General features: G+C 40.4%; 1 protein-coding gene across 2 annotated transcripts in view; it reads right to left on the bottom strand.

The window, feature by feature from the left end:
• The window catches only part of POGLUT1 (protein O-glucosyltransferase 1), a 30,099-nt gene that overhangs the window by 11,792 nt on the left and 2,133 nt on the right, over nucleotides 1-16,174 (bottom strand). For both annotated transcript variants that reach the window (XM_004002943.6, XM_042231801.2), the window contains exons 3-5: nucleotides 16,014-16,157; nucleotides 11,152-11,287; nucleotides 5,141-5,262 (exon numbers count right to left, since the gene is read on the bottom strand). In XM_004002943.6, coding sequence (XP_004002992.2) covers nucleotides 5,141-5,262; nucleotides 11,152-11,287; nucleotides 16,014-16,157 — 402 coding nt within the window. The remainder of the gene's footprint in view (nucleotides 1-5,140; nucleotides 5,263-11,151; nucleotides 11,288-16,013; nucleotides 16,158-16,174) is intronic.

Below are 16,174 nucleotides of genomic sequence, written 5' to 3'. Positions count from 1 at the left end.
TTGCAGCATCTTTCTCTGAAAACGGAGGGGGTCAAACTGAAGTGGAGTTCATGAGGGATTGGTGAGCTGTTTGCTATAATGGAGAAACTTTGCACGTAAACTTTTCAGGAAGAGATACTGTTCAGATACAAATAGCATCCCATTACTCATTTTCTCTCTCTTTTTAAAAAATTTTATTTATTTGGCTGCTTCATGTCTTCACTGCAGCATGTTGAATACAGTTCCCTGACCAGGGATCAAACCCAGGCCCGCTACATTGGGAGTAGAGTGTCTTAGCCACTAGACCACCAGGGAAGTCCTCGTTTTCTCTTAAGTGAGCCAGTCCTCCACACTTTCCTGGCTTATCTTCCAGCTCTTTCTCACTGGATCATCTTTGGGCTTCCCTGGTGGCTCAGAGGTTAACGCGTCTGCCCGCAATGCGGGAGACCTGGGTTCGATCCCTGGGTCGGAAGTTCCCCTGGAGAAGAAAATGGCTACCCGACTCTCCAGTCCAACTATTTCTTGCTCTGTCCCATACTCCTTCCTAACAAATCAGAACTACTGTAGCACTGGGGGGTGAGATGTGGGGGGGGGCTCCTAGGTGGAACTAGTGGTAAACAGCCTGCCTGCCAAGGTAGGAGACATAAGAGATGCAGGTTTGATTCCTGCATCAAATATAAACACACACATATATATATCACACACATATATATATATAAACATTATACACACACACGCACACACACCTCATTCTTATAACCTTACAAGATGCCTTTTACTATCCCTACTTTACACAGTTGAGGCCTTTAAGTGGCTAAGCAATTTGCCCAGCATCACACAGCGAGTAAGGTTTAAATCCAGAGTCCCTGTTTTTAAGCCCTATTCTATCTTTACTTTCCATTCATGCACAATATCCATTTTACAGCCATGTCATAATTTACTCCATTCCTTACTGGTGAGCTTTCAGGTAGTTTTAAACTTTCTACTTTAAGAAACAACATTGAAGTGAATATCCCTGTATGCACATTTTTTGCATACTTGTTTAATTATCTTCTCAGGATAAATCCTTGAAGTAAAATGGCTGGGTCAAAGGATATACACATTTTGATATACTGCCCAACTATCCAACCAAAAATACTGAAATTTTGAGTATAAATTTCCTTAGTCCCTGGGAAAGCTAAATTTAATATAGACAGACTTGAACCACGTATCATCTGTTTTCCCTCTCCTTCATTTTTCCCACCCACCTATCCACCCCTTTGGAAGACCCATGTTAGGACTTTTGTCTTTGGGCAAGCACTAACACTGGTGCTGCCCCAGCCCTCTTTTATAACCCCACTCCTCTGCTCACAGTAGAGTGGATTCTTTAAATCCACAGTGACACTGAATTCTTCTACAGGGTGAAAAGTCAGTCAATGGGGACAAATTCCCAGAAGAGTATAAAGATGGAAACACGCTACGCAGACACCAATGCAGATCAGCAAACAGATTACTAAAGTTTCAAGGTAAGAAATGAAATCACGAGGCTAGGGATTCTGAATGGAGGGCTCTAAAAAATAAAGTTGCAATTCTAAAATCATGAATAAATTCAGCTCAAGAATTAAAAGTGAAGATATCAAAAAAAGAACATATTAACATGTTAGATTTTTAAAACATATTTTATCTCCCTAAAAATTGCTTATTAGTTTGCAAATGGTAAAAGAGTAACCACACAGTAAAAGAGAAGGATAGACTTAAGAGTTGTTGCAGATTAAAACAAGTTAAAGACACGTAAGGACTAAATACAACACAAGATGCTGGATTGGATCCTGTATCTGAGAAGAAATGTGTCTTATGGGACATTGTTATGACATTTCAATGTTGAATTAACATTGTTTCCTGTATTTGATAATTGCAATGTAGTTATAAAGGGAACACTCTCGCTCTTAGGAATTCTGCAGCAAAGAATTAAGGGGTATAGAGTCATCAAGTATGCAGCATACTGTCTAATAGTTCAGAAAATAAGAAATTATGCAAATATTACACATGCAGCCTACACATACATTGAAGGACACAATGAATCAAGTTATTATCTGATGGAATACCATGCAACTGTTTAAAACAACAAGGCAGTTTCCTAGATACTGCAGCAGCAGCTGCAGCTAAGTCGCTTCAGTCGTGTCCGACTCTGTGCGACCTCACAGATGGCAGCCCACCAGGCTCCTCTGTCCCTGGGATTCTCCAAGCAAGAATACTGGAGTGGGTTGCCATTTCCTTCTCCAATGCATGCATGCATGCTAAGTCGCTTCAGTCGTGTCTGGCTCTGTGTGACCCCATGGACAGCAGCCCACCAGTCTCCTCCGTCCACAGGATTCTCCAGGCAAGAATACTGGAGTGGGGTGCCATTTCGTTCTCCACCTACGTACTGACATGGAAAGATTTCTAAGACACACCAATAAGTGAGGGAAAATGCCAGGAGCCAGCACGAGGAGTCCCACTGGTGGCAAAGGTCATAAGGTTAAGGGGCCCGACAGGCAAAGGTGAGTCAGGCCTTAAGGGAGCCTCTTTCTGGATCTGCTCATGCATCTGCCCCAAAACCAGAGTCTGCCTGCCTTACTGCATTGTGCTTTTCGCCTACTCTTCTGACATTATAGGGGGGGCTGTCCCCTACCACCTTTCTCTGGAAAATTAACTTAGAGTTCCAGTTAATAGTCTCCTGCATATAAAAGGAGTGTCTCAGGTCAAACCTCTCTGCTGGCAGACTAGCTAGTGTGACAGGATTATCCACACTCTTGCTACTATGTACATGATTGTTTACAACCTCTCAACCATAAACAGCACAGAGAGTTTGGAGTATTTTGAAAGTCTTAGTTAGCACAGGGTTTTTCTAAAGATAAAAATCATGTTGGTGAAGGGTTTCATTGCTGAGTTAATGACTGCCGCCAGGCCTCCATATCCTTAGGCACCTGGGAGTATGTTAATCGATGTAATTGGAATATAGAAAAAGAAATATAGTAGTTTTGATGTTAGCAATACTAGACTTTTGAGTTAATGAATTTTCTCTTTGTTATAGATCACTGTACTCCTCTTTCTCTGTTATAAATCATTGTGTCCTTGCTATGTAAGAATGTAACTTTATCACTATCTTAAGACTAAGTAGATCTTAAAGGCAAACAACTTTTCTGATCAACTAACCTTTATCAACAGAAAGTAAGGTGGGGCCATAAAATGTTGATAGGTCTCCAGACCAGAAGATATTGTAAACAAATCTAAGACCCTTGTAAGAACAAAGATATACTGAGAACACTGTCTTTAGATAAGGGTCAGAGGAGCTGACCCTGCATGACTCTGTTTCTTGCATTTATCTCTACGTATAACTAAAAGTATAAAAGTGGACCTGGAAAATAAAGAAACGGACCAGTTCCTGGAAAGACTGGTTTCCCCCATCTGGTCTTTTCTTGTTCTCTTCTTTTCTGGCTGAATTCCCATCTGGAGCGTGGAGGCTCGCCATGTATACTTACTTGCCCTGGCTTCTAAGACCCACACAAGAGGGAGCCCAAGGAGGGGCACCCTCCGCTATTCAAGCAGGCACCGGTGGCCTACGTAGGTGGTGAAAACTCCTTGTCTTGGAGTTTTATTCGTTTTCCACGTAAACCAAGTTATTCAGCCTCTTTTCTCCACTAATTTTCCTACCACACTATTCTTTCCTAATCTCTCTTTATATCTGTAATTAAATAAGTTCTTTCCTAGGACGCCGACTCCGTCCTCGCTTCGAATTCCCTGGATCCACCGGGGCTGGACCCCGGCAGGAAAAGTTGCCTAGGTGGGACACATTGATAAATTTTTATAAGCACACAAAGTTTTCATATTCAGAAAAAAGTTGTTTTAAAGAGATTTTAAAAACAAAGTAGATGTACAGCAGGTGGGAAAAGAGCTACAAAAAGAAGAATGTGAAAAGGGTATTTGCAAGCACCTGAGGGTAAAAAAAAGAATAAGAAAACTAACGTCAAGAATAACTTGGTGAAAAAAAGTTAACATTTTTATTTTTCTCTCTCTCAAAATTATGTTCAAAATGAAGTGCTAAATAAAAAATGACAGTCTCACAGTCTGGAGGACACAGGAAATATTAACTAGTGGAGAAGATAACGCACTTAGAAACCTGGATTTCAGGCCTAAATTGGTTCCTTGACCAAAGTCACTTAACTTCTCTGAGTTTGCATTCCCTCATCCCTGAAAAAGCGAGCTAGACAAGAACAATGATGTATGAGGTCAAGTTATCTTAAAAAATAATTTCCCAATTATATCTACTGAATAATTGACTTGTTTATTTAACCAGTGGCTCTAGCTGACAAAGAGGACTACAGCCCTACATGCTTCTCCAGAAACGGGATGTTCTCTTCATCTCATTTAAATATGTAGTCACACTTAATACAGGTGATAGATATTTGTGAAAATGAAGTTGAATTATTGCTTTCTCTACATCTGAGAGAAGAACTAGAAAGACTATGTTTCTAGAAGTTTACTAATTAGGTACCAATGTTGTTTGGATCATTAATGTAAAATGTAGCTAGGAAAGAAATATCTACAGCTTGATGAATGAGATAATCTAAATTCTGAAATGAGGGCAGGATGCAGACAACAGGCCAAGGCAGGTTTTAATCCTCAGTTAGAGAGGATCTGGAATAAGCTTGAACTTGAGATGCCTATGGAACATTTATGCCCACCCCATCCCTGCCTGAAGAACTTGGCTCTTAATTATAAAGTACATTTATGTTCTTCCAAGTAATTTTCTTTTTTTTTTCCAAGTAATTTTCTATCCTTCCCCACAATATGATCATTTATTCTTTCCTACTTATAAAAGGAATTCACTCTTAAAGAATCTTAAAAGTATGGAAATATTTAAAGAAGAAAAAAAGAGGCTTCTATAATCCCTCCCACAGAAGCACTGCTGACATTTTAGGGTAAGTTCTTTGGCTCTTTTTCTATGGATATGTAAATACTTCTATACACATATAAAATTGCTTATGCTATAAAGTTTTTTTGTGTGTCTTTTACTTTTAGCTTAAAAGTTAGTCATTTTAGAGAAAATAATTGTCTATACTTAACCATTTACTTCAAGGTGACCCAAAAAGAGGGACAAATAAAACCTCTCTAGAGGACCTACCAGCAGCAGAGGACCTACCTTACCAGATCTTCCCTGAACAGGTCCCACCGTCCAAGACCCATAGGATATATTGGCCAAACAGCGGGTCCTCCTTCCCAAAATGTCCAAGCAGGATACATGATATCATGGTACTCTGATGTCTTCAACAGAAACAGAGAGGTTATTTTAAATCAGTCTTGGAGCAGAGGAAGAAGCAGCAAACTGCACTCATGTCACGGGATCTGGAAAAGGCCTTGCCCCTGCGTTATACCATCAAAGACATATCCAAGTCTAGACTCTGGATGCTAAAAGGCAAAAATGATCATGGGTTAAAAATCATGGGCTGACTGAATCCCAGAATATGAAATCACACTAAATGTCAACTTTTCCAGTACCCAAAAGTTCTATTTTTCTAGAAGACATATACTGTTGGAGGTTTTAGTTTAAGGAAATGATATACCCAATTCTGAATGACCACATAGCTTTCTCATCTCTTAACTGATATCATACTTGGAGTGTATATGGTCCTACCAGTTCTTAATTATTTCCTAGATAAGTCTTTTAGGAGCAAGAATTAGGAAATACAATGCAAGAGTTAAGAGTGTGGGCTCTTGAGAAAGATTATCTGACTCCACCTCTTTCCAACTCTAGGCAAGTTACTTAATCTTCCTAGGCTTCCGTTTCCTTATCTTTATAACTAGAGAAATGATAATATCAATAATGGTATCTATCTAACAGGCTTGTTTTAAATATTAAATGAGTTAATACATGTAGAAAACTTAGAACAGTGACACATAGTAAATACTCAGTAAGTGTTCAGTTCAGTTCAGTTGCTCAGTCGTGTCCGACTCTGCGACCCCATGAATCGCAGCACGCCAGGCCTCCCTATCCATCACCATCTCCCGGAGTTCACTCAGATGTCCATGAGTCCATCGAGTCCATGATGCCATCCAGCCATCTCATCTTCAGTCGTCCCCTACTCTTCCTACCCCCAATCCCTCCCAGCATCAGAGTCTTCTCCAATGAGTCAACTCTTCACATGAGGTGGCCAAAGTACTGGAGTTTCAGCTTTAGCATCATTCCTTCCAAAGAAATCCCAGGGTTGATCTCCTTCAGAATGGACTGGTTGGATCTCCTTCCAGTCCAAGGGACTCTCAAGAGTCTTCTCCAACACCACAGTTCAAAAGTATCAATTCTTCGGTGCTCAGCCTTCTTCACAGTCCAAGTCTCACATCCATACATGACCACTGGAAAAACCATAGCCTTGACTAGACGGACCTTAGTCGGCAAAGTAATGTCTCTGCTTTTGAATATGCTATCTAGGTTGGTCATAACTTTTCTTCCAAGGAGTAAGTGTCTTTTAATTTCATGGCTGCAGTCACCATCTGCAGTGATTTTGGAGCCCAAAAAAATAAAGTCTGACACTGTTTCTACTGTTTCCCATCTATTTCCCATGAAGTGACGGGACCAGATGCCAAGATCTTCGTTTTCTGAATGTTGAGCTTTAAGCCAACTTTTTCGCTCTCCTCTTTCACATTCAAGAGGCTTTTTAGCTTCTCTTCACTTTCTGCCATAAGGGTGGTGTCATCTGCATATCTGAGGCTATTGATATTTCTCCCAGCAATCTTGATTCCAGCTTGTGTTTCTTCCAGTCCAGCGTTTCTCATGATGTACTCTGCATAGAAGTTAAATAAGCAGGGTGACAATATACAGCCTTGACATACTCCTTTTCCTATTTGGAACCAGTCTGTTGTTCCATGTCCAGTTCTAACTGTTGCTTCCTGACCTGCATACAAATTTCTTAAGAGGTAGGTTAGGTGGTCTGGTATGCCCATCTCTTTCAGAATTTTTCACAGTTTATTGTGATCCACGCAGTCAAAGGCTTTGGCATAGTCAATAAAGCAGAAAGAGATGTTTTTTTGGAACTCTCTTGCTTTTTCAGTGATCCAGCGGATGTTGGGAATTTGATCTCTGGTTCTTCTGCCTTTTCTAAAACCAGCTTGAACATCAGGGAGTTCACGGTTCACATATTGCTATAGCCTGGCTTGGAGAATTTTGAGCATTACTTTACTAGCGTGTGAGATGAGTGCAATTGTGCGGTAGTTTGAGCATTGTTTTGCATTGCCTTTCTTTGGAACTGGAGTGAAAACTGACCTTTTCCAGTCCTGTGGCCACTGCTGAGTTTTCCAAATTTGCTGGCATATTGAGTGCAGCACTTTCACAGCATCATCTTTCAGGATTTGAAACAGCTCAACTGGAATTCCATTACCTCTACTAGCTTTGTTCGTAGTGATGCTTTCTAAGGCCCACTTGACTTCACATTCCAGGATGTCTGGCTCTAGATGAGTGATCACATCATCATGATTATCTGGGTCATGAAGATCTTTTTTGTACAGTTCTTCCACCTCTTCTTAGGATTATATAACAACAATGTATTCTGCCTGAGGACAGTCTCTGGATTAAACCTTCTGGCTAATTCTGTTATCTTAAAATGTAAATTATGGGAGTAGGTCTGGTGAGGTCTTTACAACCTCCAGACATTTTTTGGATTCACTGGAGAGTATATAACTTCATTGCTAACACTAACAAGCGGGTACTCTTTCTGCCCCCTTCTGATGCCTATGTCAGAAGCTTTCTCTATCTCTTTTATACTTTAATAAAACTTTATTACACAAAAGCTCATGGTGGAGAGGTCTGACAGAATGTGGTCCACTGGAGAAGGGAATGGCAAGCCACTTCAGTATTCTTGCCTTGAGAACCCCATGAACAGTATGAAAAGGCAAAATGACAGGATACTGAAAGAGGAACTCCCCAGGTCATTAGGTGCCCAATATGCTACTGGAGATCAGTGGAGAAATAACTCCAGAAAGAATGAAGGGATGGAGCCAAAGCAAAAACAATACCCAGTTGTGGATGGGACTGGTGATAGAAGCAAGATTCGACGTTGTAAAGAGCAATATTGCATAAGAACCTGGAATGTCAGGTCCATGAATCAAGGCAAATTGGAAGTGATCAAACAAGAGAGGGCAAGGGTGAATGTTGACGTTCTAGGAATCAGCGAACTAAAATGGAGTGGAATGGGTGAATTTAACTCAGATGACCATTATATCTACTACCGTGGGCAGGAATCCCTCAGAAGAAATGGAGTAGCCATCATAGTCAACAAGAGTCCGAAATGCAGTACTTGGATGCAATCTCAAAAACGACAGAATGATCTCTGTTTGTTTCCAAGGCAAACCATTCAATATCACGGTAATCCAAGTCTACGCCCCAACCAGTAACGCTGCAGAAACTGAAGTTGAACAGTTTTATGAAGACCTACAAGACCTTTTAGAACTAACACCCAAAAAAGATGTCCGTTTCATTATAGGGGACTGGAATGCAAAAGTAGGAAGTCAAGAAACACCTGGAGTAACAGGCAAATTTGGCCTTGGAATGCGGAATGAAGCAGGGCAAAGACTGATAGAGTTTTGCCAAGAAAATGCACTGGTCATAGCAAATACCCTCTTCCAACAACACAAGAGAAGACTCTACACATGGACATCACCAGATGGTCAACACCAAAATCAGACTGATTATATTCTTTGCAGCCAAAGATGGAGAAGCTCTATACAGTCAACAAAAACAAGACCAGGAGCTGACTGTGGCTCAGATCATGAACTCCTTATTGCCAAATTCAGACTTAAATTGAAGAAAGTAGGGAAAACCACTAGACCATTCAGGTATGACCTAAATCAAATCCCTTTTGATTATACAGTGGAAGTGAGAAATAGATTTAAGGGCCTAGATCTGACAGATAGAGTGCCTGATGAACTATGGATGGAGGTTCGTGACATTGTATAGGAGACAGGGATCAAGACCATCCCCATGGAAAAGAAATGCAAAAAAGCAAAATGGCTGTCTGGGGAGGCCTTACAAATAGCTGTGAAAAGAAGAGAGGTGAAAAGCAAAGGAGAAAAGGAAAGATATAAGCATCTGAATGCAGAGTTCCAAAGAATAGCAAGAAGAGACAAGAAAGCCTTCTTCAGCGATCAATGCAATAAATGTTAGTGTTACCTAATACTGTGGCACTTCTGAGCTCATATGGTTGGTCAATAAGTTCTGAGTTATTTTTTGGTTATTTTTCTTTTTTGATCAGGGTCAAAAGTAATGATGGGCAGAAAGAGGGTAGGGGTATTATCCCACACCTTTTGAAAAAAGTTTGAAACCATTTGAAACCTCTATATGGTTACTTCTGTTAAAATTCTGGCCACTGATAAGCCTCTAAATCTATTGTCTTCCACTGGAATTACATATGCAATATGCTGTTGGCCTTCTTTCAAATATTTTAAAAATGGTATGTGATTCATCAAGCACCTCAGGCATAACAGCTGCTCAAAAGAAACTGCATACTTATTATAAAGCTGACAGACTAATATCCCTCCCTGGCAAACTAGGAGTCATTGGTTTAAAAAAAAAAAGAAGCAGGGGGAAGGAATTAAAGATGAAAGGAAAGTTAGTATACTGATGATAATACTTGATTATCCACAGAAAAAACAAGATAAATAATAAACATAAACCCTTACTGACTTACATGGGAGCCTCTATCTGCTCTTCTGAGAGGGCTTCATGACAAATAACGGGACCAAGCACTTTTGAGAACTGAGGCTAAACCATGGGATGTGCAACACAATGTGGCCTCAGCCCACTTGCAACACAGGAAATAAACAAGTCTAGAGAGAAAGTAAACTCTGATAAAGAAAAAGTGGAGATAAAAAGTCCCTCTGCTTTGGAGACACCAAATCAGAAACAGAGTTCCCTTTCTCAAAGTCCGGAGGGTCTTCCCAAACCTACTCTTCTCCCATAGAATTTTCCATTCACTCTCTTCTAGCCTTCCCCATCCCTGCCCCCAAGTGCTTTCATATTTAGTCTCTAGGGAATGAAGGCCCATTCCTGCTAATGCACCATTTGCAAGAAGCTGAGCACTAAGATATTCAGTTCAGTCGCTCAGTTGTGTCCGACTCTTTGTGACCCCATGAATCACAGCACGCCAGGCCTCCCTGTCTATCACCAACTCCCGGAGTTCACTCAGACTCACGTCCATCGAGTCAGTGATGCCATCCAGCCATCTCATCCTCTGTCCCCTTCTCCTCCTGCCCCCAATCCCTCCCAGCATCAGAGTCTTTTCCAATGAGACAACTCTTCGCATGAGGTGGCCAAAGTACTGGAGTTTCAGCCTCAGCATCATTCCTTCCAAAGAAATCCCAGGGCTGATCTCCTTCAGAGTGGACTGGTTGGATCTCCTTGCAATCCAAGGGACTCTCAAGAGTCTTCTCCAACACCCCAGTTCAAAAGCATCAATTCTTCGGTGCTCAGCTTTCTTCACAGTCCAACTCTCACATCCATACATGACTACTGGAAAAACCATAGCCTTGACTAGACGGACCTTAGTCGGCAAAGTAACGTCTCTGTGCCCTATTCTCCAAGCCCACAAGAATGTCCTAGTACTCCCATCTCTCCATAACTACTTGAAGATCACCCTCTCACATGTTCCCCTCAGGCATCTCAGACCTATCCCCTCATGCACTGTTTGGGTGCAAACTGTGTGGTTATTTGAGCACCTTTAGTCTGACCATTAGCCTGGGACCCTGGGATACAGTGGCCAGACAGATGATACCCAATAGCATGGGTGATATATACATTGTAGGAGCTCAACAAATATTTTTGTTCAAAGTCCATGAGCTTTCTTAGGTCACTCTCTGCCATGCTCTGCAGGTTCTCTGAACCCCACCTCCAATGTCTTACAGGTTCCTCAGGCCTCTCTCATTCCTCACCCTCCACCCTTAGCCCTAAGACCCCAGGCAATCATACTTATCACTTACAGGTCCTCACCTCCTTCTCCTCTGTCTTATCATTCAATGACTGTGAAGCTAACAGGGACACAGACCCGCTTTGGGACCTCAGACCTCATCCTCACCATTACCCATCAGACTCTGCCACATTCAGTCATCTCCTGCTTATGCCCTAGAAGACCACCCTCCATCCCCTCAGACAGCCCTTTCTGTACTTACCTTACTGAAGGAGAAGATTGGAATGGCAGGCTCCATCCATTTAGGAACCTGAGGATAATCTCGCACGTTGATCACCATCTCCATGTCAGGGAGGCGCCCAATAACTTCCAAAATAAAGTGTTCAACACCACTACACCTGTTAACCAGAAATACCACAACTTCACCAGAGCAATGCCTGCTCTCAGACAAGGCAGGGTCCCACCGACACTTTCAAGGTAAAACAAGCCAGCACTCAGATCATCAGTCTCCTGCAAAGTGTCCTGAGAGCAACGCTTCTGAAAGGACTATTCCACTCTTTCATGTGGTGCAAGTTATCTTTCCTGGCTAAGCTTCTCCAGCTTATAATAATAAAATTCTCCAACTAAATCATCCTAAGTTTGATGGGAATGTTACTGCTACTCCTATCACTTCCTCTCCTCTTTTCATTTCCAGCATTTATTTCTCCTACATGGAATAGTTTAGTTAGTAAGCAAGATATAAATTTTGATAGGAGCTGGAAAAGCTGATTTTCTAATTATGTCCCCTGGGCTTTGCGTCTCACAAGGACATTATTTTTATTTCCACCATAACTAAGTCTCGTAGTTTATGGGGAAGGATAAAGAACCTTTCATTACCTTCAACCTAAATACAGAACATTCTCAAGAGCAACTTTGCAAGCCAGAAAGAGTGCCAGGTACATAATCACAAAAATTGTAACATAACTTTCAGAACAGTTTTTCTAAAATGATTTCTGGAAAGGAAGTAAGTATACACTGAAAGCTAACTTTCCTGCCCCATCCTTGAGGTCCAGACCAGCACAGTACTGGTAGCAACATTCCAAGGTCTGACCAAAATTTTCTGGCAGCGTGATAATGACTGATTTATATGTAGGGTGATAACTAAATATCAATCATTCATAAACATAAGAAAAGATGGTCAACTGTACTACTAACAAATAAATGCCCCCAAAGCCAAAATTATAAAAACAGAATAAAATGGTGCTTATCAGAGGCTGGGGAAGGAGGGGATAGACAGATGTTGTTTAAGGGAACAAACTTACAAGGAGCAATAAATAAGCCATAGGGATCTAATGCACAGTAAAGCGAATATAGATAACAAAATGGTATGATAATTATCAAACTTGAGACTAGAATTTAATCATTTCCACTATTAAAAAAGAAAATAATTATGTGACAGGATATAGAGGTGCTTACTGTTGCTACAATAGAAATAATATTAAAATAAACTTATCAGATTAACATGTTATACACCTTACACTTACACATTATATGTTAAATATATTTCAACTAAAAAGTATCAACATGACAAAAGAAAAAATCTAGTGAAGCTACATGCTGCTGCTGCTGCTGCTGCTGCGTCACTTCAGTCATGTCCGACTCTGTGCGACCCCACAGACGGCAGCCCCCCAGGCTCCCCCATCCCTGGGATTCTCCAGGCAAGAACACTGGAGTGGGTTGCCATTTCCTTCTCCAATGCATGAAAGGGAAAAGTGAAAGTGAAGTCGCTCAGTCCTGTCCGACTCTTAGCGACCCCATGGACTGCAGCCTTCCAGGCTCCTCTGTCCAAGGGATTTTCCAGGCAAGAGTACTGGAGTGGGGTGCCATTGCCTATTTCTACCAATCAGATTGTCAAAGATCAAAAGAGCCTGATAATACATAGTGTTACTGAGTGTGTGAGGTCTATTCTGAGCATGTGATAAGAGGGTGGTGAATGTGTAAACACAACCTCTTTGGAGGACAATTTGCTTCTATTTATTGAGATTTAAAAACACTTTATTTGCCTAATTAACTTTACTTCTATACTGTAGATGTATTTACAAAGGGGCTTCCCAGGTGGTGCTATTGATAAAGAACCTGCCTGCCAATGCAGGAAACCCAAGAGATGCGGGTTCAATCCCTGGGTCGAGATGATCCCCTGGAGGAAGAAATGGCAACCCACTCCAGTATTCTTGCTTGAAGAATGCCATGGACAGAGGAGCCTAGCGGGCTATAGTCCATGGAGTCACAAAGAGTCAGACACGACTAAAGCGACTCAGCATGAGTGTTCAAAAGTCTAAGTTCAAGAATGTTCACTGCAGCACTGTTTCCATTAGTCAAAAATTAAAGGGGGAAAAAATTAAAGGGGAGAGATGTGGAGTAATTAAGCATCCATTGATTTAGGACTGAACAAAGAAATCCATACAATGGGGTTTTTATGCTGCTATGAAAGAGTTCTCCATGTACTACTCCTATGGAACAATTTCAAAATCTATTGATACATAGAAAGGAAAAGTAAGTTGCAGAACAGAAGATACAGCATATTCTGGTTTGCTGGTGAATCTGGACAATTGTATATGCAGATTATTTCTGGCAGGATATACAATTGTAGTCGTCTCTTGAGAGGAAGACTCAGGGACTAGTAGTATGGTGGAGGGCATCACTGTATATACTTTTGAGTTAACCAAATATTTGGTCACACAGAGTCGGACACGACTGAAGCGACTTAGCAGCAGCAGCAGCAGCAGCAGCATATAATACTCTTTCGATGTTAAAAGAATTACTAGTTACAAAGTTTAAAAATGTATTATTACATTTTATTACATATTATTAATTATATAATAATCATTATTACATATTATTACAATAATACATTGACATGTATTTACATTTACATGTTAACAGCTAAAACATTTGTTATTTTCTTTCACACCTGGCTTTTAAAATAGCACTCTATCACATACTGTATGATTCTATTTATATAAAATCCAAGGAAATAATCTATAATGAGAGAAAGCAAATCAGTGGATACCTGAGGACAGGGATAGGACAAGAGGACGGCATGACAGGGATAAGACAGGAGGAAGGCATGACAGGGAAAAGGGGAAAGAAGGGCCACAAAGGGGCACAAGGTAACTTTTGTAGTAACAGACAGGTTCATTATCTTGGCTACAAATATATATATATATATATATATATATATATTTGATATATATATGAGATACATATATATATCAATATATATATGAGATACATATTTTGATATATGTATCAAATTGTACACTTTAGATATGTGCAATTTATGTCAACCATACTTCACTAAAGCTATTATTTTAAAAAATACCACTATTCCCTATCTTTGAAATGATGCATCTCCAGGGTTAATTAGATGGTGCTCCAGTTCCTTAGCAAAATCTTTCAGCTCATCCTTGAAATGCTGAGTTTACATGTCCTTTTGTTCAGAACTGAATTCTTTAAATGTCACTGATATTTCTCAAACTAGGTGAATTAAAAGTATCTAGACCTAGAAAGATACTACTTTTGCCCAGATAAGAGTCTGAGATATTTCACAACTGTGTCCATTTCATTAGGTTCTAAATATTTTCTTTTGTTTCTCTTTTATTTAACTCTCAATTCTTAAGCTGTGTATGTAGTTGGGGTAGGGAACTTTCAGTGTATTAGAACTCCAGACTATTTTATTGCCAATGAAAGGTCCCATCCTCTCTTAAGAATACTTCTAAGAGCTCAAGATTCTGACCACAATGATCTGGAGTAAGGAATAAATGCCTTGCAGAAACTTCAAGAGCACAATTTAATTTGATCCAGAGATTGTTCAGCTAACTATCAAACACTGGAAAACCTTTTAAAGTCCAAAAAGATCTATATTCATATTTTCTTTCTCATTTGTAGAAATCACAAATTCCTCTATACTCATAATTTATAGTTAAAGTCTCTACTATTGCTCCAAGTAATGAAACAAATGTCTATTTAAAATATCTCAATGATTTTCCCCACTACCACCTTACTTGCCCCTGACACTTGAAAACCAAAATTGTGATTACCTCAGAATATGGGATATTAAATGATCTTTATATTTTTCTGTTGTTGTTTTTATGTATTTTTGACAGCAAAAATACACTAATTTGTAATGAAGTTATTATGACAAAATATAAATCCTTGTGACCAAATAGATGCATGTTTACTTGTAATGACATAACGTCATTTAGAAAAAAAGATCTTAGTAAGGGAATACTCTGCCTTTGTAATTTTATAAAGATTTGAGTTGTTTTTTTTTAAAAAAAGGACTCCTAGGAATTCCCTGGTGGTCCAGTGCTTAGTACTCTGAGCTCTCACTTCACTTCCCCGGAAATGGGGTTCAATCCCTATTTTGGAAACTAAGATCCCACAAGCCAGGCAGCTGCACCAAAAAAAAAAAAAAAATGCTCAAACGAGGAAGGTTTATTATTTGTTGTAAATAATGCTGCCTGGCTCAGTCTGTGACCCTCCCCATCAGCCTGTAGCCCACTGATAAAGAACTTCAGCTCTCACAGCTCCAGTCCTGCCTAGTGTGGCCTGTGTAATCTGCAGCCCTAGTTATTTCTCTTACCTTTCTGCCACCTTTCTTTGAATAGTTGGTATCTAGAACAATAGCTGTCCCCTGACAGTCATCGCTTCTCCTTCAACCCAGCTCACTCACACTAGTTAACATGAGCCTGCGTCCTGCAGCTGCTGTATCTGGAGAAGAAGGGGTGCAGCCACATCCAGTACAACCAGTGATGTACCCCAGCCTTACAAAGAAAGAGGAGACAGATGTCACTATTGTGCGTTCCTGAAATGTGAGGGTTTACTTTAAGTCCCTTTAATTGGACTCTATATTAGAGTGTCAGTTGCTCAGCCGTGTCCGACTCTTGTGACCCCATGGACTGAAGCTCACCAGGCTCCTCTGTCCATGGAATTCTCCAAGCAAGAATACTGGAGAGGGTTGCCATTTCCTTCTCCAGGGGATCTTCCCAACCCCAGGATTGAGCCCAGGTCTCCTGCATTGCAGGTGGATTAGTATTAAGTAAACAATAAGGTCAGAAGATATATGTACCTTATAGCTCTTACCTTGAGGGGAACATGCAGTCACTTTCCCGGTATAATCTGTTCTTAATTATCTGATAGTGGGTCCCTAGCTTCCGTCTGACTACCTCTGCCATCATCTTCCTGGAGATACCTCCTCGGAAAGGAGTTAGATCCTCTTCTATGACACTGGAAAAGAAGGGGAA

The sequence above is a fragment of the Ovis aries genome, chromosome 1 (genome assembly GCF_016772045.2).
Source record: "Ovis aries strain OAR_USU_Benz2616 breed Rambouillet chromosome 1, ARS-UI_Ramb_v3.0, whole genome shotgun sequence".
Lineage (NCBI taxonomy): Eukaryota > Metazoa > Chordata > Mammalia > Artiodactyla > Bovidae > Ovis > Ovis aries.
The sequence above is the reverse complement of the archived record's forward strand: the minus strand, read 5'-3'. Positions and strand labels throughout refer to the sequence as shown.